Here is a 27,824-nt window from a genome sequence, read left to right on the forward strand (position 1 = left end):
CTTAACCCTCATTGCCCTGCAATAGACAAACAATAAATGAATGAATAAATAAATATATAAATAAATGAAGAAGTAAAGAATGAATGCATGCATGCATGCATGCATGCAATTGAAACATTTTGCTTAATCCTACCATTCAGGTAGTTTTTGTTTGTTGCATTTTAAAGAGTGTGACCCCACATGTAACATTTTAAAGGCAGTAGCTCCCACCTAAAAGGAATACAAGGAGATTATGTGATCTCTGTAGATCACCATACAGACTCTTGCAGCTCAAATAGCTGTAGGTCTCCCTCTTATCAAGAGGCCCCAGTTCTTATCTCTTGAAGACATCAAACTAGGATATCACATCAGGCAAGAGATGGGTGCTGCCACTGAGAGCTGAACACCTCCTCCCTCCCTTTATGACTCAGTTTTTGCCTATGTATATATATATTTTTTTTTCTCTGCTTTTAGGTTCTCCTGTTTACCAAAACTTGCCTAAAGGTATGCCTTAAAGGTTTTAATATGCCTCTGGGGGCAGCTAGGTGGTGCAGTGGATAAAGCATCGGCCCTGGATTCAGGAGGACCTGAGTTCAAATCTGACCTCAGACACTTGACACTTACTGGGTGTGTGACCTTGGGCAAGTCACTTAACCCTCACTGCCCCACAAAAAAAAAAAAAAGGGAAAAAAAATGCTTCCACTGGGCTTAAACTCTAAGTGGATTATGTTACTTCTTTTTCCCTTTGAACTTCAGCCATGCTGAAAAAGGGATATATCTTCCATTCTTCTGCTAAGATCCAAACTTTTCCCCTAATTTCTACCTGTGTTAGCATTAATCAAATCAGACAAGGATTTGGTGATTGCTGGGTTTTCTTTTATATGAAAAGTAACAAAATGTTAGAAATGAAAAGAAAATGAACAGGATAAGGGGCGGGAGGAGAACATTTTATTGGGCAGAAAAAAGATGGTATTGGCTCTCACTGTTGGCTAATGAGGGAGAATCAGCTTGTCCTCATTTGAGTTCTTCACCTACAGAAGAAAGGAAGAGAGAGAGAATGTGGATGAATCTGGCAGTGGATGGGAAACTCGACACCTTCCTTGGAACTAAGACAAGAGGATAGGAAAATGTTCTGGTGGTGCTTGCATTGTTTCACTAACAATCACCCTCAACTCAGGGTAGTCTTTCTGGAATCTGACAACTCCAATCACTCTATTCAGTAACAGCATCCCACCAAAATCTTAGGAGGAGCCAGGGGAGCAGGCATCTGGAGCTTGAAGACGCTTCTTGACTCTGTCTACTGATGGAAGATGGACACAAGATGAAAAAACAAAGTTTCTTCTTCTCTATTCTCTCTCCCAGAGTTTTACAAAAAACAGTCCCAGAAAGCCTTTTTCGATAGTAATAATTAGATGATCAGTGTTTTAAATGTCTATCAAAAAATCATGTAGGATTTAAAAATATGTTTGTAGTAAACATTAGAGATAAGATTTTAATTCAGTTCCTTTGACTCCATAGCCAGTGTTCTTTCCATTATAATTAAAACAATTACTACTTCTGCCTAATCAGTACCATCTGCCCCTCTGATTGGACAATTGGACAACTCCTCCATTTGAGGAGAGAAGACAACTGATATTTCTCCAGACACCTCCCCTTTTTCTACCCAGTTACATTCATTTTGAATTTACTTGGTTTCTCCATCATTCCCCCATACCGGGTACTTTACCCATAATCCCTTGCTTTTTTTCAGCATTCTTTTCTGGGTAGTATTGCTCCATTAGCTTTTAAGCTCCTCAAGGGCAGGGTCTGTCTTTTTTCACATTTGTATCCCCAGCACTTAGCACAGTGCCTGGCACATAGTAGGTGCTTAATAAATGTTTATTGACTACTCTCCCTGCCACCCTTTGATCCAGCCAAAATGGTCTCTTCTCAGTTCTTCACACAACACTCCATCTTCCATTTTAATGCCTTTGCCCCAGAGTCTCTCACTTTCTTTAAGACACAGGTGAAGCACCATGTTCTGGATGAAGCCTTTCCTGCTCTTTCTAACTGCTAATGTTCTTCCTCTCAAACTGTTTTGGATGTATTTGTATTTATTCACTATGTAACAATTGGAGTGACTCCACCTGCTGGAGAGTTACTGTAAGAAAGCTCCACCATGAGGAGAAGATGTCTGAGGGCAAGCCATGTGGCTTGGGAGGTCAGTTCCTTGGCGTCAGGAAGTGACATTTACTCGTGGGTACTGTCTATCAAAGCTATCAGCCAATTAGTTTGGAGCTGTGTGTGGGGGGGACAGGACGTTTCCAGTTTTCACAGTAAGCTTGTGGGATGAAGAAGGGGTGGCTCACTCTTTTTCATGAGGACTCTCGTGGAGAGTGGAGCAAAAATGCTGGCTCTCTGAGATAGATAGCAGTAGGCATCTAGGCCTCTTTCTCTCTCTTCACCAAATTCTTATTCTCCTTAATAAATGCTTAAAAGTCTAAACTCTTGCTAAAGCTTATAATTTATTGGTGACCACTCATTAGATATTTTCGACAGTATAGCTAGATAGCAACTTTACAACTATATAGTTATGCCATAGATACCTCTATATGTATTTGTTGTTTCCTCCACAAGAATGTAACCTCTTTACAAAGACTGTTTAATTCTTTGTATGTGTATCCCTGTATGTGTATCACTGTGCTTAGCACAGTGCCTGACACATGGTAGGTAGTTTAATATTTGATTAATGTAGATTGATTCAGCCTCTCTTCTACCTGATTGATGTAGATTGATTCAGCCTGTCTTCTGCTGTTTCCTTCCTTGCCACAAACATTCCTAGTTCTCCCCAAATTTCCTCCCCTCCATAAAGAAAAACTTCACTGGACCCTACCATCCCTTCAACTTCTAGAAAGCACTGTCCATCTATACAGGCTGCCTCCATTTCCTCCCCTCCTGCTCATTTCTTATTCCTTTGGAATCTGGCTTCTTACTCTATTACTCTGCTTTCTGAAATTTCTTTCTCCAACATGAGCAATGATCTCAACTGCAAAATCCAGTCCTCAGTCCACCTGACCTCTGTTGTTTTTGACCCTATGAACCATACCCTTGACTTGGATTCTCTCTCCTCCTTTGGCTCTTTTTTTTTTTTTTTTGAGATATTTTATTTTTTCCGTTACATGTAAAGATAGTTCTCAACTTTTGTTTATACATGCTTTACAATTTCAGATTTTTCTCCCTCCCTCCCTCCCCTCCCTCCCCCCTCCCCTAGACAGCAGGTAATCTGATATAGGTTATATCTATATATATCTATACATATACATATAGATATATATATACACACACATATATATACACATAATAACATTAATCCTATTTCTGCATTAATCCTGTTACAAGAGAAAGAATCAGAGCAGTGATGCAAAACCTCAAAATAGAAAAAAAAACAACAGCACCCAAAACAAAAGAAATAATATGGTTCAATCAGCATCTATACTCCACAGTTCTTTCTTTCTTTTTTTTTCTTGGATTTGGAGATCCTCTTCTATCATGAGTTCCCTGGAACTCTTCTGTACCATTGCATTGGTGAGAAGAATATAGTCCATCACAGTAGGTCAACACTCAATGTTGATGATACTGTGTACAATGTTCTTCTGGTTCTGCTCATCTCACTCATCATCAGCTCACGTAAGACCCTCCAGGTTTCTCTGAACTCTTCCTGCTCATCATTTCTTACAGCACAATAGTATTCCATTGTATTCATATACCACAACTTGTCCAGCCATTCCCCAATTGATGGGCACCCCCTCAACTTCCAATTCCTTGCTACCACGTAAAGAGCAGCTATAAATATTTTTGTACACGTGGGTCCCTTTCCCCCTTCCATGATTTCTTTGGGCAAAAGACCTAAAAGTGGTATTGCTGGGTCAAAGGGTATGCACAGCTTTATCGTCCTTTGGGCATAATTCCAAATTGCTCTCCAGAATGGTTGGATCAGCTCACAGCTCCACCAACAATGCATTAGTGTTCCAATTTTCCCACAGCCTCTCCAACATTTATTATCTTCCTTTTTTGTCATTTTAGCCAATCTGATAGGTGTCAGGTGGTACCTCAGAGTTGTTTTAATTTGCATCTCTCTAATCATTAGAGATTTAGAGCATTTTTTCATATGGGAATAGATAGCTTTGGTTTCTTCATCAGAAAACTGCCTGTTCATATCCTTTGACCATTTCTCAATTGGGGAATGACTTGGATTCTTATAAATTTGATTTAATTCCCTATATATTTTAGAGATGAGGCCTTTATCAGAAGCACTGGCCTCAAAAATTGTTTCCCAGCTTTCTGCCTCCCTTCTAATTTTGGATGCATTGCTTCTGTTTGTACAAAAATTTTTTAATTTAATATAATCAAAATCATCCACTTTGCATTTTATAATATACTCTATCTCATGTTTGGTCAAAAACTGTTCTCCTTTCCAAAGATCTGATAGGTACACTATTCCTTTCTCTCCTAATTTACCTATGGTATCACCTCTTATGTCTAAATCATGTATCCATTTTGACCTTATTTTAGTATAAGGTGTAAGATGTTGGTCTAAGCCTAATTTCTGCCATACTATCTTCCAGTTTTCCCAGCAGTTTTTGTCAAATACTGAGTTCCTATCCCAGAAGCTGGAGTCTTTGGGTTTATCAACACTACATTACTAGTGTCATTTACTACTGCATTTCCTGAGCCTAGCCTATTCCATTGATCTACCACTCTATTTTTTAGCCAGTACCAGATAGTTTTGATGACTGCCGCTTTATAGTAAAGCTCCAGGTTTGGTACCGCTAACCCACCTTCCTGTGAATTTTTTTTCATTATTTCCCTGGATATTCTTGATTTTTTGTTTTTCCAGATGAATTTTGTTATTATTTTTTCTAGCTGTATAAAATAATTTTTAGGTAGCCTGATTGGTATGGCACTGAATAAGTAAATTAATTTAGGCAGTATTGTCATTTTTACTATATTAGCTCTGCCTATCCATGAGCAATTGATATCTTTCCAATTATTTAGATCTGATTTGATTTGTGTGAAGAGTGTTTGGTAGTTGTGTTCATAGAGTTCCTGGGTTTGTCTTGGTAAGTAGACTCCCAAGTATTTTATATTACCTACCGTTACTTTAAATGGAATTTCTCTTTCTATCTCTTGCTGCTGGACTTTGTTGGTCATGTATAGAAATGCTGATGATTTATGTGGATTTATTTTATATCCTGCTACTTTGCTAATCCTTTGGCTCTTTTTAGTCTATCTTGGTTCTGCTCTGACTGTTCCTTCTCAGTCTTCTTTGCTGTAATATCATCGACCTCACAACCATTAAGAATGGGGATCCTCCAAAACCCCTATGCCATCTTTCTTCTCTACACATTCTCTTGTCATTTCATCAGCTCCCTTAGGTTAACTTATCTCTGTGCAGATGAACATCAAATCTATATATCCCTCCTAAACTTCAGCTCTACATCTTACAGTGCCTGCTGGGCCTCACCTAGATAATATGTCAGCATCTAAAATTCAAATGTCCAAAGCAGAATTTACCTCCCCCCACCAAAAAAAAAAAACACCCACCCACCATCCCTCCCTCTGAACTTTCCTATTCATACTGAGGGTACCGCTATCCTTTTAATAACCCACATTCATAATTTCAGTCATTCTTGACTCCTCACTCTTCCTCATCCCCCTGTTCAAATAGTACTTAAATTTTTATGATTTCTCATCATCTTCTTTCTAGTCACACAAGCACTTCCCTAAATCAGGACCTTATAATCTGATATATCAATTAATGTAAAATCCTTCTGGTTGGTCTCCCGGCCTTCTATCTTTCCTCTCTTACAATTTGTCAAAATAATATTCATAACACACAGGTCTGACTTCCTGTGCCCAAAAATCTTCAGTGGCAATTGCCACTGTCATAAAAAACAAACTCATCAACCTGACAGCCAAAGCCCTGTACAATCTGGTCCCTACCTACTCTTCAAATCTTATTTACTATTGCTCTTCTTCATGCACACTACCAGCTGGAAAGGTGGTGCCTGAACCATACACACTGAGTCTTAGCTCAGGTTGTTCCCCCTCCTTGGCGTGGGGTCTCTCACCTCCATCTATTAGAATACAGATTGCCTTTCAAGGCTCAGCTCAGACACCACATCTTAACAAAACCTTTCCTGATCCCATCTGAAATGATGTTGCATTTACTTATCTGTGTACAAAGTATGTTGCTGTTCAGCTGTTTCAGTTTTGTCTGATTCTTTGTGACTCCATTTGGAGTTTTCTTGGCAGGGATATTAGAATGGTTTGACATTTTCTTCTCCAGCTCATTTTACAGATGAGGAAACTGAGGCAAACTTGATTACATGACTTGCTTGGGGTCATACAACTAGTAAGTGTCTGAGGCCAGACAATCTGAGAAGTCTTCTTGACTCCAGGCCCAGGTGTTCTGCCCATTGTGCTACCTAGTGTCTGTATAAGATATAACTTCCAATAAAATGTAAGCTCCCTGAGAACAGGAACTTACATATAATATGAGCTTAATGATAATTGAATTTTAATTTTGCAAACTAAATCAAAGTCCTCCAATTTCAGTAAGATGAAATGCATAAAGCCATTGAATGAACATTCTTGAAACTTAAAAAAAGAATTGAATATGTACTGTCACAAGCCACCGATTAATGACCTTTTCTTCAAAATGATGTATTTGTTCAAAAGAAGATTTTATACTAATGATAACTAAGTGGTTCTTACAATCTAAAGTTGAGTTTTACAGAAATATTTTTGGCCCAATACAGCTGAACAGGCATACTAAGTATTTGTTCATTTGTGCTTTTTTTCTTTCTGTTGATGGCTCTTAGAATAGTTATAAAATTGCCCTAGCTAACTAATGAAGCAAGGGGTAGGTAGATGGCACAGTAGATAGAGTGACAGGCTGGGAGTCAGGAAAACTTATCTTACTGAGTTCAAATCTAGCCTCAACTTACTAGTTGTGTGACTCTGGGTGAGTCACTTAGCCCTCTTTGTTTCAGCTCATCTGTAAAATGAGCTGGAGAAGGAAATGTTGAACCAGTCCAGTATCTTTACCAAGAAAACTCCAAATTCTGTCACGAAGAGTTGGGTGTGCTGAAAAATGATGCGACAGCAACAAACTAATGAAGCAAAATGCTTTTTCTTTTATCTTTTTTAAACAGAATTTTTAGTACCAAGAAAAAGTCAGAAAGCAGAAGTCATGGGTAAGGAAGGGAAAAAATTAAAACCTTGTGGCATTTATTGGCAAGCTTTTTCTTGACTCTTTAGTTATTTTATTTTCAGACCTCACACATCTCCTATACAGGAATTGGATAAATCAGATTTGGGGGTAAAGGATGGAAGGAGAGCTTAAAAAAATGCATAGCTTCCTTCTGGAAAGTTATGGTGTTACCAAAGCCAGAATCAACAAACATCTAAAAGTCTTTGAGAAACACTGTACTCGGTACTGAACTTTAGCCCTACACCAGAAAACAACCTCTGTACCTTAATAGTAAAGTCCAGCTAATCTTTGGAACTGGTCTTTCTACCTACCCACCCCCAAAGAAAGGTCCTTTATTCCTCAAGCTTTGTTTCCAATTCCTCCCTGGTTTAAGCTCTGCTTCGAGCAGTTTATCTTAAAATGAAGGGTGAAAAACTTAACTGGTTCAGGCCTAAGTAGGGGCAAAGGGTCTAATGTAGGCCACTGAGGCATAGAGTAGGTATTTTTAAAATATTTGTTGGGGGTTGGGGGGCAGCTAGGTAGTGCAGTGGATAAAGCTCTGGGCCCTGGATTCAGGAGGACCTGAGTTCAAATCTGGCTTCAGACACTTGACACTTACTAGCTATGTGACCCTGGGCAAGTCACTTAACCCTTCATTGCCCCCCCCCAAAAAAAAAGAAAAAGAAAAGAAGGGAACTATACTGGTCCCAAAGAGCTTTTAAACTAATCTGATCTTCACAATAACCATGTGAACTGTACAGTTATCTCCATTAACAGATATGGAAACTGAGAAAGAGATTGTTTACTCTGACTCCTACAGTCACATGGCAACTAAGTATCTAAGGCAGGTTAGAACTCATTTCCTCCTGACTCCAAACTTGGGACTAAGGCAGAATCTTGCAGAAACAGTCTGGCAACTTCTTATACTATGTAATGCTCCTTAGGACAGGGATTATTTCATTTTTGCCTTTGTAACTCTAGTGCTTAGTGCAGTGCCTGGCACACAGTAGGTAGTTAATAAATTATTGTTAATTAACTGATGTATCAATCAATGTTTTGGTTAAATATATTTTAATTGACTGGGGAAAGAGGTACAGTATTTTGCTTTTTTGTTTTGGAACAGATCTGTGATTTAATTGGTATATGGAACCCTAAAAAAGAAACTTAAGATGAGTTGCCTAGCACACCAACTAAATAACTTCCATAGGGTCACAAAGCCAGTGCATTAAAATAGAAAGAGCCCTCACTCTGGATTCAGAGGGTCTGGGTTCAAGTTCTATGGAGGAGACTGTGTGAATTTGGTCAAATCACTACTTCCCTGGCCTTTTTCTTCTTCTACTAAATGCATCTGTACGGTGGTGGTGCATTAGATAGGTAGCCTTTGGAGTTCTTCTGGTGATCCATGATCTCACTTGAGTCTTTCTGACTCTGAGGCTGATGTAGGAGGCAAAAAAGGGTTAACAGAAAAACCTAAGACCCAAGCTCTAATTCAGATATGAGTTCTAAGAAGGATTCAGACCCCAGTTAATGTATAACTTACAAGTAAGGATGCTAAGTTCTCTTACCCACAGTAATCAGTATCCATAAGGGGAACATAAAAGGGGCAGGTCATATAACAATGATAAAATGACATCCTATAGAAATTTAGATTATAAATAAATGATAAATGAAGATGTTTTTAAACTAAGCATGGGAACCAGAAAGAGACATGCACAGAAAAGGCCAAATGTGTCCCCAGATTCACCTTATGACATGTAAACCCCCAAAACACACCTCCACAGAAAAAGGTACCCAACCGGGTGTTGGCCTAGGACCCCAGGAACTTCAAGTTAGGATAGGTCCTCCCCATGTACCTCCCCAAGGTGGAGATTATTATAATGAGACTGATAATCAATTTATCCATACTATAAATATAACTGTCTTTTCTTTCCCTATTTGAGAGACACCTTTCCACTATTCTGATTCTCTCCCTGTGGTCACTCACAGTATTGCAATAAAACTTGGGTAACTGAGTCACTGAGTCTTGTAATTCTTTTGGGACGACTCACGACTTCCGATCAATTTGACACTAAATTCCAGCCCACATCAAGGCCAGTGAGGTCCACTCCCTTACCAGCTTCTCTCATAAGTAATGATTGTGGCAATTGGGGAAAAAAAAAAAAAGGTATCAATGAAACTTACCACCAAGATAAATGTAAATAAATAAAAGATGGAGTTTGTACTAACAATTTCTGGGCTCCCTACCAGCTCTAGGGATATACGGGAAGGCCTTACAGCTCTTAGAACCCCAATTCCCCACATTTTAGGAGACTTGGGGGACATAAAATGTATACTTTCGGTATGTTTTTAAAAGTTAAATTCCTGGGGGCAGCTAGGTGGCGCAGTGGACAAAGCACCGGCCCTGGATTCAGGAGCACCTGAGTTCAATCAGACATCAGACACTTACTAGCTATGTGACCCTGGGCAAGTGACTTAACCCTTCATTGCCCCGCCAAAAAAAAAAAGTTAAATTCCTGCAAATTCGTAATTAAAAGGATTCCTAAATGTTAAAAATCCTAAAAACCTCAAAGGAAAGTGACCAATAAATGTGAATTTAAGCCAGGGATACAGCTCTCCCGGACCATGCTCCGCCCCCACAAGGTCCCATCCACTTTTCGCTCCCTGTCCCACCCCCGCGCCCCTGTCCCCGCTCCCCCTCACCCCGCCCCCGTCCTCGTCCCTCCCTCACCCCGTCCTCGCCCCTCTCTTTCGTCCACAATCAGGCCCCGCCTCCACTCCGCTCATCTGTTCACAGTCCTCCCCCCCAACAACCCCGTCCCTCTACCCACACACTCCTGCAGTCAGGTCCCGCCCTCCGCCCTTTCGTCACGACGTAGCGGAAGTTTCGATTCTAAAGTAGCATCACCAGTCCGACTAGATGCGCCTTCTGTCTCCACGCCCACACTTCCCAGGAAGTCCTTCCATTCTCCTCAATCTTCATTTTCTGAGTTGCTCTACTTTATCTTGGAAAAGTCCATGGAACTCCCGTACGTGAGGGATAATTGGAACTCAGGCGTACCGGCAGGCAGCCCTGCGTTTCCAGTGACGTCAGTCAGGCGCGCCGGCGGGAGAAGGACCCTTACATGCTGTGCGTTAGGGTCCTAGAGCACTCGCGTCCTGACCCCGCCTCCAGGCGCCGCGTTCCGGAAGAAGGGAAGGAGACACGTGAGTGTGCCCGGCAGTATGGAGCTAGTTTGTGGCTGCTACGAGCAAGTTCTTTTCGGGTTCACGGTGCGCAGGGAGCCGGGTCCGAGCGGCCAGAGCGAGGTGAGCGCGGGGGCGGTGGACACAGGGTCAGGACTGTGTCCCCCGAGCCTCGAAGCTGCTTCTCTGGGGGGTTGGAAGTCGGCGAGACTTGCTCTGTTCTACTTGACAGCCTGTAGTCGGGGCACATGGACCGAGGACTGGGCCGGGGGACCGGAGACCCAAGCTCATTAGTCTTGTTGAAAAGCGTTAGGGGTTAGGAGGAGGGAGGGGGCCCATGGTGCTGTGGGAAGAGCTCAGATGAGGCGAGTTCATTCCCCCCGTTAATAACGAGCTCGCGTTTTTATAACATCTTCACATTTGCAAATGCCTTTGCTGACAAAATCTAGTGGGTGCGGCTCTTAATCTCCCTATTTGACAGATGAAGAAACCGAGGTCCCCAGTTAACTGCAAAGCTGCCATTCTACTAGAAATCTTGAGTCCCAAGTGCAGTGTTCTGTCCACTGCCCACCTTGCCATTATATCCCCTTATGCACAGTGTGTCTCATCAGTCACTTAATAAATGCTTCCTCTCTGACTTATTGCAGCCCCCAACGCCCAAATTTAACTTCTCACCAGGTATAATTAGGTCCACATTGATTTCTTTCTCCTTGATTTGCATGATACTTATTGTCTATTTAACACCATGCCATAGTCTTAGACTGCCTTATATCATTTACCACTAGGTTATTTTCGGGGCTTTGGTGCTAGATTTCTCTTTAATCTTCTTGAACTACTTCTAGCAGCGTGACATACTCAGGACACTCTTAACCACACAGAGAAATGATCATCCCCTTGATCTTGTCAACCGTTACTGTTCTACCTTTGGGATTCAGAACTCTGAAGTTCTGTTTTTAGACCATGCCCTCTATTTCTTCAATTTCCCCTTTCTGACAGCTTAAAATCATTTCTTAGGATGACTTGTACAACTTGTTTAACTTTTCTCAGCTTCTATTTAACATTTGCAAAGTAATGATGATATTACTTTCAGTACTTATCTCATGATTTTTTTGTTTTAGAAACTTTAATGCCCTGGATAAATGAGTCTTTGGTTTATCAGTTCTAGCAACTGTCCGTGGTTAGTGTTCTGTTATGGACCTTATGTTTAGTCATGCTGGCTCAAGTACCTCATCTAGACAAGAAACATGTTCGTTATTTGAAGTTGTATATATAAGGAGTTTGCCCTTTGTCCCACCTGCTTTCAATTAAGCTTTCAGTGTACCTCAGAAATTTTGAATGTTCTTGTGAGAAAAACTGAGTGTATAGATTATGACATTTGAGTCAGAAGACCTGCCCCGCCTAACTGCCTCTTAGTAGCCAAGTAACCATAATGCTTGATCCTGTTTTATAGAGTGGCTGGGGGAATTAAATAAAATGTTTTAAAAGCGTTTTTATAAACATTAAAGTGCTTTTTACGGTAAATCATTCTCTGCCAGTCTCAATGTGGAAAATTAGTATGATAGCGAACATTGCTTCAGTATTGATAGCTTAGCTTCTAGGCATCAACAATGGTGTCAATTTGATAGGTTTGGTTTGATAGGTTTTTGTAGTTCCCCTATAATTATTCATAAGCCTTAATGGTGCTTGGAAACATTACTTAAATAAGTGGATAGTTAGAACCTATGTTAAGCACATGCTGTGTTCCAGGTACTGTGCTGAGATCTGGAGATATAAATGCAAGAAATCAAAATAATCCTTGGCCTCAAGAAGCTTACACTCTAAGAAGGAAAAATAACATCCAGGGCAGCTGGAAGGTAATATGTGTGAGATGACATGAAATGATATGGAAGCCTAGTTCTTGGGAAGATAAGGCTAAAGCTCACCTGTCAAAGTCAAACTTATGAGCAGAATCCAAGCTGGACAGGACATGAGGATGATAACCAGAAGGTAGTCAGCATGTTGAAGAGATTGCATTAGTACTATACTTTGTCCTCCAGCTCTTCAGATGACATGCTTCCTTATTTGGTTCTCAGTTTTTCATGTCCAGTGATTACATTCATTGATTTTTTTTTTGGCTGCCTCTGTAACAAGATTCATTTACAACTTCCATTGATCATTGGAAAGAGGCTTTTTCCTTGTCAAAGTTAATCAATATTACCATTAATATGTGCTGTGACTATGGCTTTAGATTGTGTCTTACTCACTTTCAGAAATGGACCCCTGTGGCTGACTTCACCCACCATGGTCATGCTGCCTCCTTGTCAGCAGTGGCTGTAAATAACCGTTTTGTGGTCACTGGAAGCAAAGATGAAACAATTCACATCTATGATATGAAAAAAAAGGTAGAGCATGGAGCACTGCTGCATCATAATGGTAAGGAAATTCTATCTTTTATGATAACTATATTGGTATTTCCTGTTGTGTTTATATACATATCAGCACTTTTACATTAAAATATTTAATAGAACTATTTTTTCTTTAAGTCTACCTAACATGAAGCATTCAGAAAGGCAGCAACATCAACTTGGTTGTATTCTTTGGAATCATAAATATAGAACTAGTGGAGACCTTAGAGTTTATGTAGTATATCTAACTTTTTGTGTGCTAATTACCATTTAGGTCAGACTATTTGTGACAGTTTAGTTCACTTGTAATACTAATAGTTAGCATTTACATAAAGCATTAAGGGTTTCTACATGCTTTACATATGTTATAATTGAGGAAACTGAGACATAGCAAGGTCAAGTGACTTGCCCTGGGTTACACAGCTAATAAATATTTGAATCAGGATTTTAACTTAGGTCTTTCTGACTCCAGGTCCAGCACTCTATCCATTTGTGAGGGCCAAAATTTGATATACAGAGCGTTATTTGGGTGACTTGCCAGAATATTGGGGTCCTGGAAATATGAGGGACCTTTTAGATTCCCCCTCCCCTATGAATTGCCCTTTTAGATATTTCTACCAGGCCCAAAAGAAAGGAGCCTTTAAGCTTTAATTCACAAAAGGATCAGATTTTATTAATTGGGAATTAATTAAACAACAAATGTGAGACTAATAAAAATCAAAGATAAGGAAATAGGAAAATAGAAATACAGATAAATACTGTTAACTCTAAATTTAACCTATTCAATCCTCAGATAGTTTCCAATTAAGCTAGTTCAAAGGGATTTAGGGTTTTCCATAATTAACTCACCAACACCTGGACAGCTGCCCTAGACAGAGCAAACACACGTCACCACCACAAGGGCAAAAGACCGAGAGACCGCCTTCTGGAAGAACCCTCTGCCTCCCTTCAGGGAGCGTTCAATCTTTTCTCCCCCAAAAGGGGAGGTCCTTCAAAAACTGCCTATGGAGAGTTTTCCTTCTGACCTCAGTAGCATACATAACCTCAGGGTGAGCCAGGTGTGGCCCCTTCCAAATGAGTCAGCTAAAAACTGCAATATTAATCTTTACCACAAATAATTTTTACCACACATTGTACTACCTAGCTGCTTTAATTCAGTAGAAAGGCATTGTTCTGAATTCACCATTCGTTTCAGGTGTTGTTAGGTAACACAGTTAGGAAACAAAGTCTAACTTTAGACTTCTCCACTTTCTCCAGCCAATCATTTGTGTTCTGAACAATATATGTCCACTGCCAGAAGTGAACTTAGAGGTCATGTATATAACACCTTAATTTTTATAGGACTAGGAAACTGAGTCCCAGAGAGGTGGCATGACTTACCAAAGGGAAACAGATACTAAGTAGAAGAGTAAGGATTTGAGCCCAAGTCCTTTGACCAAATCTAGTGAACCTTCTTCTATAATACACTGCCTTGCTGTTTAAATTTAAAAGGGTCAAATCAGCTTGCTCGAATTAAAACATGCTGATAAATGAAAGATTTAATTGTCCTAATTAAGACTTTCCATTTTAACAATGCTAAGCTGTTAGCATTCCAACTGAAAAGTTTAGTAATAATGTAAATACTGAAACCTTGACTTTCTTTTTGTTGATAGGCACAATAAATTGCCTGAAATTCTTTGGTAATGGGCACTTAATCAGTGGAGGAGAAGATGGACTAATTTGTGTGTGGGATGCGAAGAAATGGGACTGTTTGAAGTCTATTAAAGCACATAAGTGAGTCTGAGCCTCTTCCTTTCCATTTGAATTCTTGACTTGGTAACTACAATTGGATGCTGAACAATTGGCCTTTTTTTTTTTAGGGGACATGTGACTTCTCTTTCTGTACATCCATCTGGCAAGTTGGCACTATCAGTGGGAACGGACAAGACATTACGGTAAGTAATCTTTAACCACATTTTTAGTTAGCAGTAGTAGAACTAATCATTATTCTCTGAGCAAAACAAGTAACTTTTACTGCAGCATATTTCATGACCTTAGTCAGGTGATTTTATGTCTTCTGTGTCATAATTATTAGCCTTTTAAGGATCTATAGTAATAATTAAAATGGGAACATCAATCTTGAAACACATAGTAATATATTTGTTATTGTGAACATATAGTGGAAATGAGATGGACACTGGATCCACCATATTAAAATTTTCCTCAAGACATTGAGGAAAGACAATCTTAAACTGCAATTTTATGGAGTAATAAATTCTTCAGGGATTGTTAGAGAAGACTGTAAGTCACCTAAATCACCAAGTTGAAGTGTTTTTTTAACAACATAATCTATCGTTTTCCCTATGTTTTGGTTAACATATCAGTTTACTGTTAGCATTATGCAAACACTGAGTATTTGTTCAGCATTAGTGGGTAATTATGATGATGGTACCAATAAAACTTCTTTTACAGAACTTGGAACCTTATTGAAGGAAGATCCGCATTCATAAAAAATATAAAACAAAGTAAGTATTCTGTTGACAGAATGTTTTTGTTTTTTAACTTTTATGTTGCCTTTTGTTTTTAAAATATAGTCCTTTCTGGGGCAGCTAGGTGGTGCAGTGGATAGAGCACCAGCCCGGGATTCAGGAGGACCTGAGTTCAAATCCGGCCTCAAACACTTAACACTTACTAGCTATGTGACCTGGGCGAGTCACTTAACCCCAATTGCCTCACCTATACATACACACACACACACACACACACACACACACACACACACACACACACACACACACAGAGTCATTTCTGCTTAATAGCAACCTTTGGCCTCTTCCTCCAATTGAACCTTCCCTTGAAACAAAGAAAAACATTTAAATAAAAACAGAAGACACCTCAAACAATCCTACTGTATGTATCACATTTCATTTTCATATGGTCTCCCATCTCTGTCAAAAAAGAGAGAGGTATGTTTCATCATCAGTTCTCTAAGACTGAGATTAAATATTGCAGTTAATCAAAATGTGTATGCCTTTTAGAGTTCCTTTTTTTTTTTTTAACCATGTTACAAACATGACTAAGTTTGTTCTTCTGGTTCTTAACTTTGCCTTTCATCACATCATGCAAGTTTTCCCCTGCATCTCTGAATTTCTTGTAATAGTTTCATAATAGTGAAGGAGGACCAAAGATCCAAAGTTGAAAAAAATATTCATTTGTATTCAGATACTGCAGTTTATTTAGATACTCTCTAGTTGATAGGTTTCCATTTTACTTCCAGGTTTTTGCTATTGTTAAAAAAAAACTGCATTGAATGTTTTGACTAGTTAATCTACTGGGGAATGGCTCTTGATTTTATGTTGGCACATTGTATGTAGGTATAGTTAAAGTAGTTTTGTATACACATTGGCAATTTTACCTGAAAAATTAATTATGAAGGGAGCAGTATGGTACAGTGTAAAGAATTCTGGATTTGGAAGCAGAGGACCTGGGTTCCAATCCTAGATCTTTCACCTGACACATTAGTGATCTTGTGCAAATCACTTTTACTTCTGAGCCTCATTCTCCTCTATAAAATGATGGTGCTAGCCTAAATGACCTCTCAGTTCCCTTTCAGCTCTAAATCTATGAAATTACTTTTGTCTTCTATTTTCCTAACTTCTTTAGTAAAGTTTGTAGAAATAAATATTTTATTCTATTTTTGTGATTGTTATTTATTAGACAAGTATTTCTTTAATTATTTTTTAAACTATAGATGCTCACATAGTTGAATGGTCCCCTAGTGGAGAGAAGTATATTGTTGTCACAGTGAACAAGATAGATATCTACCAACTTGAAACTGCATCCATTACTGGTACCATCACCACTGGAAAGAGAATTTCTTCTGTTACATTTATTTCAGTAAGTACATAAAACTAGCTATGGAATTCTTGTGTGTGTTCAATATTTAGGTACATTATCCTGTTTTTTTATCCTTCTTAGGATTCCATACTTGCTGTGGCTGGAGATGAAGAAATTGTAAGGTTGTTTGACTGTGAGTCACAAAAATGTCTCTGTGAATTTAAGGCTCATGAAAACAGGTATTTGCTTCTTAACACCTAAGGTTGTTTTTTTTTCTTTTTTCTTCCTTGTGTGTCTGTGTTTACACATACATGCATATGTATTCATATATCAATGCACATATGCATATCTCCAAGGGCAGCTAGGTGGCACTAGATGAGCACTAGGCCTGGTGTGAGGAGGACTTATCTTCCTGCATTTAAATCTTGCTTTAGACTCTTATTAGCTGTGTGACCCTGGGCAAGTCACTTAACCCTATTTGCTTCAGTTATGTCATTTATACAATGAGCTGGAAAAGGAATGATACAACTACTCCATTATCTTTGCCCAAAAAACATGCAAATGGGATCATGAAGAGTTGGATACAATTAAAAAACAACTGAACAGGGGGTAGCTAGGTGGTGCAGTGGATAGAGCACCGGCCCTGGATTCAGGAGGAACTGAGTTCAAATCTGGCCTCAGATACTTTATACTTACTAGCTGTGTGACCCTAGGCAAGTCACTTAACCCCAATTGCCTCATCAAAAAAAAAAAAAAAAAAACCCAACAAATCGTATCCCATGTTTTTCAAGATCAGAGATTTTTAAAATAGCTTATGAAGTATTTGTGGTAGTAGCTAGTATGGAATTTAAAAATGTGTAGGGAATGATATGTTAACTGAAGTTATTGTGATTGGTAACTTTAACATCACATCAATATAAGTGACAATTCCTATAATAAGATGGAAGGAGGGGGCAGCTAGATGGCACATTGGAAAAAGCGCTGGCCCTGGATTCAGGAGGACCTGAGTTCAAATCTGGGCTCAGACACTTGACACTTATTATCTGTGTGACCCTGGGCAAGTAACTTAACCGTCATTGCCCTGCAAAAACAACAACAACAACAAAAAAAAAACAAACACAAAAAAAGATGGAAGGAAACAAGCATTTATTAAGTGCCTATTATGTTAGGCAGTACAGGGGATAGAGCACTGGCCCTGAAGTTGGGAGGACCTGAGTTCAAATCTCACTTTAGACACTTGCTAGCTGTGTGACCCTGAGTAAGTCACTTAACCCCAATTGCCTTAAACATTCTGGACCATTTTGCCACTGGACCCAGATATCTCTGGAGGAGAGAGTGAGGTTGATGACCTTGCAGAGTCCTCTCTCACTTAAATCCAATTCAGTGCAAGTTATGACAAGTCACCCCAACAATATGGTTCTCTTTGAGAATGAAGGGGAAGTCAGCTAGGTGGTGCAGTGGATAAATCACTAGCCCTGGATTCAGGAGGACCTGAGTTCAAAGCTGGCCTCAGACACTTGAAACTTACTAGCTGTGTGACCCTGAGCAAGTCACTTAATCCTCATTGCCCCACAAAAAAAAAAAAAGAAAGAAAGAAAAAAGCGAATGAAAGACAAACAACAACAATTATGCTCACTTCAGTAGCACATATGTTAAGTACCTACTATGTGCCAGGCACTGTTTAACACAGAGCTTTACTACTATTATTTCATTTGATCTTCACAACAACTTCTAGGGGTTAGGTGTTGTATCAGCCCCATTTTACAATTGAGGAAACTGAGGAAGACTGTAGTGATTTAGGATGGATCACATAGTATCTGAAACCAGATTTGAACTCAGGTCTTCTGACTCCAGGCTCTATCTATAGTACCACCATAAGATACATCAGTGGATCCATGATTTCATAAATGTGAGTATTGACTCCTTCCACCTGTGCAGATTATACAATCCTTTTTTTAAAAAATTATATTTTTCACTTGTGAATCCTTCCCAACACCTTCCCAGAAAGCCATTACTTATATCAGAGTTAAAAAAGTGGAGTTTGGATTTGTTGGGAGAGGGGGGCACAGTTTAGCAAAATAGATTGACACATAAAGTCTGACATTATCTATAATATTCCATACTCATAATTTACTACTTGGAAGGAAGGAAGGGCCAAGCTTGATTACTATAATTTCAAAGCATTCAGCTTTGATTTTTTTGTTGTTCTTTCCATTTATGTAGCTGTGGTCTTCTGATTACTTCACTTTGCATCAGTTTGCATAACTTCCTATGCTTCTCTGTATTCATTATCTTCATAATTTCTTGCAGCACAGTAATATTGCATTTCATTCATGTACCATAACATGTTTTGCTATTCTCCAGCAAAGTAGTTGTCAAACTATGGCTTGCAGGCCAAATGTGAGCCTTCACTATTTGTATGGTCTGGTGTAGGAATGGTTTTTACATTTTAAAATAGTTTTATTTGAACATATAAAAATCATTCTTGGCTCTTGAGAGCCAAGAATGGTAGTGACCAAGATTTGGCCCAGGGTTTGTAATTTGTCAGCCCTTGCTCTGATAAGTGGGAATCAACTATGTTTCTTCTAGTTCTTTGCTTTTATAAAAATATGCTACTATAAATATTTTGGTCATTGACTTCTTGAGGTATACACTTAGGAGTGGAATCAAAGAGTATGGACATTTTAGTCACTTTATTCTTATAATTCACAATTACTTTTCAGCAAGAACTATTTACAGCTCCACCAACAATGCATTAATGTGCCTGTATTCCACAACCTTTTAAACTTTGAATATTCCTATATTTTGTAATCTTTATCTGGGCAAAAGTTTCTAGGTAAAAGCTCAGAGTTGTCGTGGTGTACATTTTTCCTATCAGTGATTTAAACCATTCTTTCATATGGTTAATAGTCCATAACTCTTTTAAAAATATTTGTCCATGTCCTTTGACCACTTATCCATTGGGATTAGCTTTTGGTCTTAAAACATTTTTGTTAGTTGCCTATATTTCTTGAATATCAAATCCTTATCAATGATATTTGATTTAAAGAATTTTATTCCCAGTTGACCACTTCCCTTGTTATCCCAATTACATTAATTTTGTTTGTGCAAAAGGTTTTAATTTCATATAATCAGGGATCTTTTTTTTTTGGTAATTATCTCTGTCCCTTGCTTGGTTAAAAATTTAGCCCCTTGATATAGCTGTGAAAAATATCAGATTTGGTCTGTTTTTTTTTTAATGGTATGGCTATTAATATTTAGGTCATGTATCCATTTTGTATTTATTGTGGTATTTGATGTAAGATATTGGTCTAAGCCTAATTTCTGCCAGGCCACTGTCCAGTTGCCCCAGAAATCCTTATCAGATAGGGAGTTCTTTCACTATGAACAAGTTGGATTTTTACCAGGGATGCAAGGATGGTTCAGAATTAGCGGAAAAGTTAACATAATCCTATTAAAAACAAAAACATTCCAAAACCACATGGTTATCTCGAATAGGCATAGAAAAACCTTTAACAGAATCCAATACTCATTAATGTGAAAATTACAAAGCAGTAAATATCTTTATTAAACCTCAAACTAGCATTACATGCAATGGGAAAATATTACCTTTCTCAATAAATATAAGTAAAACAATGATGTCCTCTTTCCCTCACTTTTTTCTTTTCTAGAAATTCTAGCAATAGCAATAATACAAAAGGAAAAAATGAAGATATAAAAATAGGGAAAAGACAGCAATACCTATTTACTGATGACAAAAATTTATATAGAAAATTCTATCAATAAAGAAGTTATTTCACCAATAACTTCATTAGGGTTTCAGGGTTCAAAATAAATCCATAAAAATCAACAGCATTTTTATATAGTAATTTTTTTTTTTTAGTGAGGCAGTTGGGGTTAAGTGACTTGCCCAGGGTCACACAGCTAGTAAGTGTTAAGTGTCTGAGGCCGGATTTGAACTCAGGTACTCCTGACTCCAGGGCCGGTGCTCTAACCACTGCACCACCTATCTGCCCCTCTATATAGTAATTTTTAAAAATATGAGAACATTAGAAAGAGAAATCCCACTCAAAAGAACTTCAACATGCACAAAATATCTAGGAGCTGATTTGACAAGGGACCTATGTAGATATATTTTTTTTTAAGTTTTGTTTTTATATTTCATATATTTACTAATTCCCACTTTATAAGAAATATCTTGTAACAAAACAAAACTAATAATCCAATGACCTCATCTGAAAATGCTTGTGACATTTCACATCTATAGCACCTCTACCACGTGTTAGTTTTGTCAATCAAAATTACCAGCCAATTAGCTTGGAGCTCTGTGTGAAGACGATCTGGCTTCCTGTTTGACAAGGGGCTTCCGGGAGAAGGGGGAGGATCTCAGCCTTTTTGGTTCATGACTTGGGCTTAGCTGGTGAGATGCTGGGGTCTCTTAGAGATAGTTGGATGAAGTTTGCTTTTTACCCCCCCCCCCTCTTCACTAACTTCTGATGCACTTTAATAAATACTTAAAGTCTAAACTCTTGCTAAAGCTTCTAATTTAAGGTGACCACTCATTAGATTTTAGACATCATAGCTATAATTTTAGGCCCTTACAGATCCAAACATTTTTGGGAAGTCTAATACTAGGGAATGGACCCATGATATCATTGGTGTAGGGAACTTTTTGGTGAGGAAACTCCCTCTACCAATTTGAGGTCAGCAGTTTCTGCAGCTTAAAATCTTAAAGAGATAGCTGTAGCACTGAGGAGTTCAGTGACTTGCCTGGGGTCACACTGCTAGTGTATGTTGTCAATTGAGGTTTGAACTCAGTTCTCCCTGGCTTCGAAATCTATTCCCTATCTGTTAATATGTACCTAGGAGAAATCATAATTGATAAGGTTTTTGTAATCTCTGCTTTGAGTTTTACCTGGGTCAGTCCCCCAGTAACCGATTTTAACCTCATGAATGTTTGGAGTGTCCTCATAGATGATGAAAATATGGCACTGAGGCCTTGAATTAGTTTGTGACAATCAAGTTTTTATTTATTTATTTATTTATTTTTTAGTGAGGCAGTTGGGGTTAAGTGACTTGCCCAGGGTCACACAGCTAGTAAGTGTTAAGTGTCTGAGGCCGGATTTGAACTCAGGTACTCCTGACTCCAGGGCCGGTGCTCTATCCACTGCGCCACCTAGCTGTCCCGACAATCAAGTTATATGTGGGGTTTTTTTTGTTTTTTTGTTTTGCAGGGCAGTGAGTGACTTGCCCAGGGCCACACAGCTAGTCAGGTGTCTGAGGCTGGATCTGAATTCAGGTACTCCTGAATCCAGGGCCAGTGCTTTATCTACTGTTCCTCCTAGCTGCCCCTTATATGTGTTTTTTTTATCCTTCTCAAATAAGTTTTTGTGTATACATTTCTTCCTGAATGATGTTAGTTTGTGAGTGATAGTGAGACACTATATGTCCTCTGAAGCAACATATTAATATGGAGGCAATTGCTACTTTTTGTCATTTGTGCATTCCCAGAAATACTCATGGATGAGTTCCAGCTTTCTTACTTGTTTGACAGGCACTTTCTCTGGACCTGTTTCCCCCTCTGTAAAGACAGGTTGGACCATATAACCTCTAGATAACTTAATCTCTGGTCCTTTTGGCATTTTAAAAATATGCTTGGTAGTCCTAAAAAAAAGCTAGGTGGTCTTCCTTTTTCCCACTAGGTGGTAATGAATCACTATTGATGCTAATTCCTAAGTAAGTTTACACTTGGCAGACAGGTGGATAAATTCTTTCTTGGTGTATTCTGGAAGGGCATTGTGCTAGTGCATCATATTAAGAAATATATTGATAGATCATTATAGGAGCAAATAGTCTCCTGCCCTAATACAATTCACATTGGAATATAGAAGGCTGGGTGAATGTTTGATGCCACTTGTCTTACTGGGATGGTGAGAAATAGAGAAATTAGGAGGGAAAGAGAAATTTGGTTGGACTGTATTTTCCAGTTCTGGTTGTGCTTTCACTGATACCCTCTGAAGACACTGATTGTGGTGGGGAGTCTGAGTATACTTTGCTCCTTTTGCAAACCCTTCTCAAACCCTTCTCTTATTACCTCCTTTAACAACCTCTCCTTTGGAGTTAATTGAAAGCAAATTTACCAGCCAATTTAGATTCTGGTTGTTGTTATGTCAGATCCCAGCTCCTAAGACATTTTTCATCCTTTCTTAATAAGATCAGTGCCTACATCACAGTTTTCCTCTCCACCTCAATTCCTTCCCTCATTCTAGAGGACTTTATCATATACAATGTTCCCTCAAATACTCTGATTCCCCACTTCCTCAGTCTACTCAGTTCCCAGGACCTATTTCACTCCACCTCAGCTACACACAGGAATGGTCAGACCTTTGATTTTGCTATTTTTCCCATATTTAAGAACTCTAAACTTTATTTGATGATAATCTTTTATGTTCAACCTACTATTTTTCTTCACCTTGACGTCTAATCTTTTTATTCTTCACTGCTCTCCCAGGCAACTACTACCCCTGCTCTGGCTACATTTCTAATTCCTTTCTAGGATTAAGCTCAGTTCAACTTTATGTGTCCTTTACTCCTGAGCCCCTTGTTTCCTTATGTGCATGATTGCTATCTGTGGCTTACACCCCTGTCTGACTTCTTTGCTTCTACTCACCCGCTAGCTGTACTGGAGGAAACTGCAACACTGTGCTAATGGAGTCCACCACAAACTTACATTTACCATTCTAAATTGCACTCTCACTGTAGCACCTATTACTTCACTCCACTTGATTTCCTTGTCCCACCCACCACAGCTTCTGTCTCTGACCTCTTCTTTTCTCCCCAAGTCTTTCTGTTTGTCCCCATCATCATCCGCATTCTTTCTCTGATTTTCATTCTCTTCCAGTCTAATAGTTCTTCCCAGCTGCCCAGAGACACACCCTTTCACCATCGTTAAAACAAACCAACAACAAAAAAAACCCTACATCTTAGCATTAGACCTTCCTACTCAGGAAAATCTGGGGACTCCCTATTAGCGTCAGGACCAAAGACAAAGACTTTTGCCATTTAAAGCTCTTTACAACTTGGCTCTTTCCTACCTTTCTCATATTCTTATGTTCTACTCTCTGCCATGAACTCTACAGTCCAGCCAAACTGGCTTTCTTCCTGTCTCAGCACTCCAACTCCCAACTGATGTGCTGCCAGGGAGTCTCTTCTGATCCCCAGCCCATAGATTCTCTGACTTCTTTTAGCTCAAACACCATCTGCAGGAGAGCTTTTCTGAAGCCCTCTCAGGTCCTACTGTCACACCCTCTAAAACATCTACCCTCCATTTCTAGGGTACTTTCCAGTTAAGTATGTCTTGATTCCCTCTCCCACCTCATTCCGATGTAGCTCCTAAGGAGCTCTTTGTCATCAGATTATCACTTTTTTTCTAGAGTAAAAGACATTTGCAGCTTTGAAGTCCCAGAGCATCATGTTATTGTTACAGCATCGAGTGATGGCTTCATCAAAATGTGGAGGCATAACCCAAATAAGGTTAGTACTATAGCATTATGCTATATAAATATAAGTCAATAATAGGGCTCTCACTGCAGTTTGGGTTGTCAGTTTTCTCCTTATTTTGCCAAGAACCTGAGTCTGAACCATGACTTTTAATAACCCTATGACCTTGGACAGCTATGGTACCTATTGAAACCTTAGTTTCCTTATCTGGAAAATAGGAATAAACCCCACAGGGCCAAGCCTATAGGTAGGCATCTATCTAGAATGACAGGCATACTGACAAGGCTTTTATTGATGATCTTTTATAAATGCTTCTAAATGCCAGGAAATTTGACTCTCAGGGACATGTGGTGGGTTTTGTTGTATGAATATGTGTGTATAGGTTATGCATTCATTTCTGTAGAGGGCTTAAAAATCCACCATAAGACACAGAGGACACAATTTTCAAACCTGACCCAAGGACACACGTTTTTCCCCATTCTACATGCTGTCCCACTCATCAAGTTGGTCATGAGGCTCAAATGGGATGGGGAGCCATTGTAATAAAGTGTTATGTAAATATGAACTATTACAGCTAATATCTAAAACACTTATGAGTCTCATTGTTGGAAAGTGAGAGACTTCCATCTGAATTGTTCTATTATTCTGTGGTATTTGGCATTTTTTGCATTATAGATATATTTAGCCTTTGGGAAGTTTTTACAGTTAATTATTGATTCCCACTAACACTAGATTTTCAAAGTTAAATGAGTAAATTTAGTGGTGAATTAAGATAAACTTGATCCTTTTTAAAAATTCAGAGAAGAAACTAATAAACTTATGAAATAAGTTCTCATTAACATTGTGTTAACCAGAGGCATAGAAAGAGTTTAAGTGTGGACTGGGTTCAAATCCTGCTGCTTCTATTTTCTGTGTGGTCTTAGGCAAGATACTTCCCCTATATGGGCCTCAGTTGTTGTTTTTTTTCAGATGTAAAATAGGGGGTTAGGTGATTTTCAAGCCCACTACCACTTCTAAACTCTGTTCTGCACTTTTACAAACAGTGATTTTGAATAATACTTTGCTGAGGGACATATCTGGGCATATGAAATGAGTTAGGACTTAATGGGTTTTTATCGTAAGAGGACTTTTTTTCTAGTTTACATGTTAGCAACTCTAGGTTGTTATTTTTGATTGTTTAAAAAAATCTCATCTCACTCATCTTTTATCATTGAGCCAGTTTTGAATTCTATAACTTTCAGGTAGAAAGGGAAGGACAATTAACAACAACAACAACAATAATAATAATAGCTAGCATTTATTAAGTGTCTGCACTGTGCTAAGCACTTTACAAATATTATTTCATTTGATCCTCACAACAAACCTGGTACGTAGGACACTATTATTTATAGTTGAGGAAACTGAGACAAATAAAGGTTAAGTGACTTACCTAAAGTCACACAGCTAGTAAATGTCTGAGTGGATTTGAACTCAGGTCTTCCTGACTTCTCTCTCTCTGCTGTACCATTTAGCACAAGACCAAGGAGGGAAAAGTGAATGGCGTATAGTGTTATATGTAGGGCCACAGCCTTTAATATCCTGACATATAGTAGGTTTGGTTTGTAAAGTGTTTTCATATAATTTTTAGTAATTTTGTATGTCATGTCAGATTACTTTATGAAGAACTGCAATGATTGATTCAAAGCCTTTTGTTATGATGAGGTTATAGTTCTCTTAACTACTCCACAAAGTAAATTGACTTATCACTTAATAGTCAAAGGCTTAGAAATCATAATTTGTTGTGCTTTATTACTAGATTGTTGCAAGATTTTTATCTATGTTTTACTACTTTATTATGAGGTTTTACTTTTTATGGTTATGCAAATTCTGATACTGAAATGAAAACCAAAGTGGCATTAAAACTTAAGGTCATACTGTTTTCTTAATGGATGAAATAAAAAACCTAATTGCATTAAAATATTCACAATTAACATATTTCCAATTTTGTTTTCCTCAAACTTTAGAAGACACCCCCATCTTTACTATGTGAAGTAAATACTAAAGCCAGACTCACCTGCCTTGGAGTGTGGCTAGACAAAATTACGGACACCAAAGATCATCTTCCTACAGCTGCAGCCCCCTCTCCTGGTAACTGACATTGTGAATTTATCTTTTACAGTGGTTCTCAAGAGGTGTGCCACTGTGCCTAGAGTTTTGCTAGATGTTCCTTGCATCCCCCAATGTCTGTCCCTAGCTCCACTGTGTTGCCTGCTCTTCCCAGATTGTTAGCAAGATCACAATAGCAATTCTAACTGCAGAAGTACAAAGCCACTCAGTCTTGGTAAAGAAGAGATCAGGAGGAAGGAGAGGGCCAGATCTTGGACCTGACTGCCCAAAATCTCTTCTTTTTTGGTATTTAAGATATTCAGTGTATCACAATTTCTTGTGGCAAAGAATACTGTGAGGGGAGCAAATACATTTGGAGTGCTCTAGATGAGAAATTGAAATATATGTTCTGCATTTCAGATGATTTGTCTTGGTGTTTGAAAAAAATTACCTTACTTTTTCTTCACTGTCACTTTTGTTTCAGTAAACAAAGAAGAACAAGAGTTCAAGACTAGCCCCCCAAAATCTGATGATTCAGCAGGAAAAAAGCAACAATCCAAGAAATTAGATTGCACTAAGGATAGTAAAAAACCAACAAAAGCAGAAAATGTAGTGTCAGTCAAGAAAAGAAAATTGGAAGGTGTACTAGAAAAAAAGAAAAAAAAGAAAGTGCAAATCACTGAATAAATCTTTGAAAATTCAAGAAAGTCTTTGTAAAGGAATCATTATTTCTCAATTTTGTCTAATTATTTTTGTTTTTTAATAAAAATAAGGATTTCTACAACTGAGAAATCCATATGGCACACGTGAAAACTTTTTGTTTTCTAGAGGTCTCAGTGTGTTAAGTGCATATAATATAGTAACACAAAATATATTTTTTTTTGTTATGTAAAGTAAATAATGTTTGGATTTATAATCTTTTCAGAAGTCCTAACCCATTCTTTTCTAATTCAAATAGAAAATGAATAGAGAGGGAGATTGTCAGTGTGGTGGTAGATCAACCCTTAGTGAAAAAATACTTTTTAAAAAAGTTGTAAAATTGTTAATAAAAAAAAATAAGTCAAAAAGGAATTTTGTAAATGATGTAGGGAAGGGTAACATTTAAAGTGTTGTTTTCATGCCTTCTACCAAGAATGGAAACAAATCTTAGCTAACGTGGGACTCGGTATTCTCAACAAAGATGAAGAGACATAGTACACAATCTGCTGTGTGCAGTGAAGTTGTCTCCTACCTAGATTTCTGACTGTCTTGAAATAGCAGAGTAAGAAAGGCAAGTGCTTAGTGCAATGACATAGAGAAGCAAATATTTGAGGCCTGTAAAGATGAACAGGGAAGCAGGACAATGGGTTTTATGTTTAGTCTGATGGACAGAATAAAGTAAACATTTTCTTCAATTTGTGTCTTTCCTCTGTAAAGCAAGGTTTAAGTAATGGAACGATTATCCAAAGAACAATTTTTTTATGGGTAGGGCATGTTATGTGAGTGAAATACAAAACCAGATACTTGGATTTGCAAGTATTAGATTACATGGAAAAAGGATAAAGATGGCAGAAAAATAGTCTGCATACACTTTTTTATTTTTGTGGAGCAATGAGGATTAAGGGACTTGCCCCAAGGGTCACATAGCTGATAAGTGTCAAGTG

The 27,824-nt window shown here is 38.4% G+C and overlaps 1 protein-coding gene across 2 annotated transcripts; it reads left to right on the forward strand.

The window, feature by feature from the left end:
- The first annotated feature begins 10,089 nt into the window (after positions 1-10,089).
- PAK1IP1 (PAK1 interacting protein 1) lies at positions 10,090-27,824 on the forward strand. Of its 2 annotated transcripts, XM_043975209.1 has the most exons (11): positions 10,090-10,519; positions 12,143-12,249; positions 12,646-12,808; positions 14,433-14,553; positions 14,640-14,714; positions 15,232-15,284; positions 16,511-16,656; positions 16,738-16,835; positions 24,030-24,129; positions 26,100-26,223; positions 26,666-27,824. In XM_043975209.1, the coding sequence occupies exons 1-11, from the start codon at positions 10,336-10,338 to the stop codon at positions 26,866-26,868; spliced, it is 1,374 nt and encodes a 457-aa protein (XP_043831144.1). In that variant the 5' UTR covers positions 10,090-10,335; the 3' UTR covers positions 26,869-27,824. The 2 variants fall into 2 exon arrangements, with proteins under 2 accessions (XP_043831144.1, XP_043831223.1); XM_043975288.1 differs by lacking the exon at positions 12,143-12,249 and having other exon boundaries at positions 10,351-10,519.

The sequence above is a fragment of the Dromiciops gliroides genome, chromosome 1, assembly GCF_019393635.1.
Source record: "Dromiciops gliroides isolate mDroGli1 chromosome 1, mDroGli1.pri, whole genome shotgun sequence".
Classification (NCBI taxonomy): domain Eukaryota; kingdom Metazoa; phylum Chordata; class Mammalia; order Microbiotheria; family Microbiotheriidae; genus Dromiciops; species Dromiciops gliroides.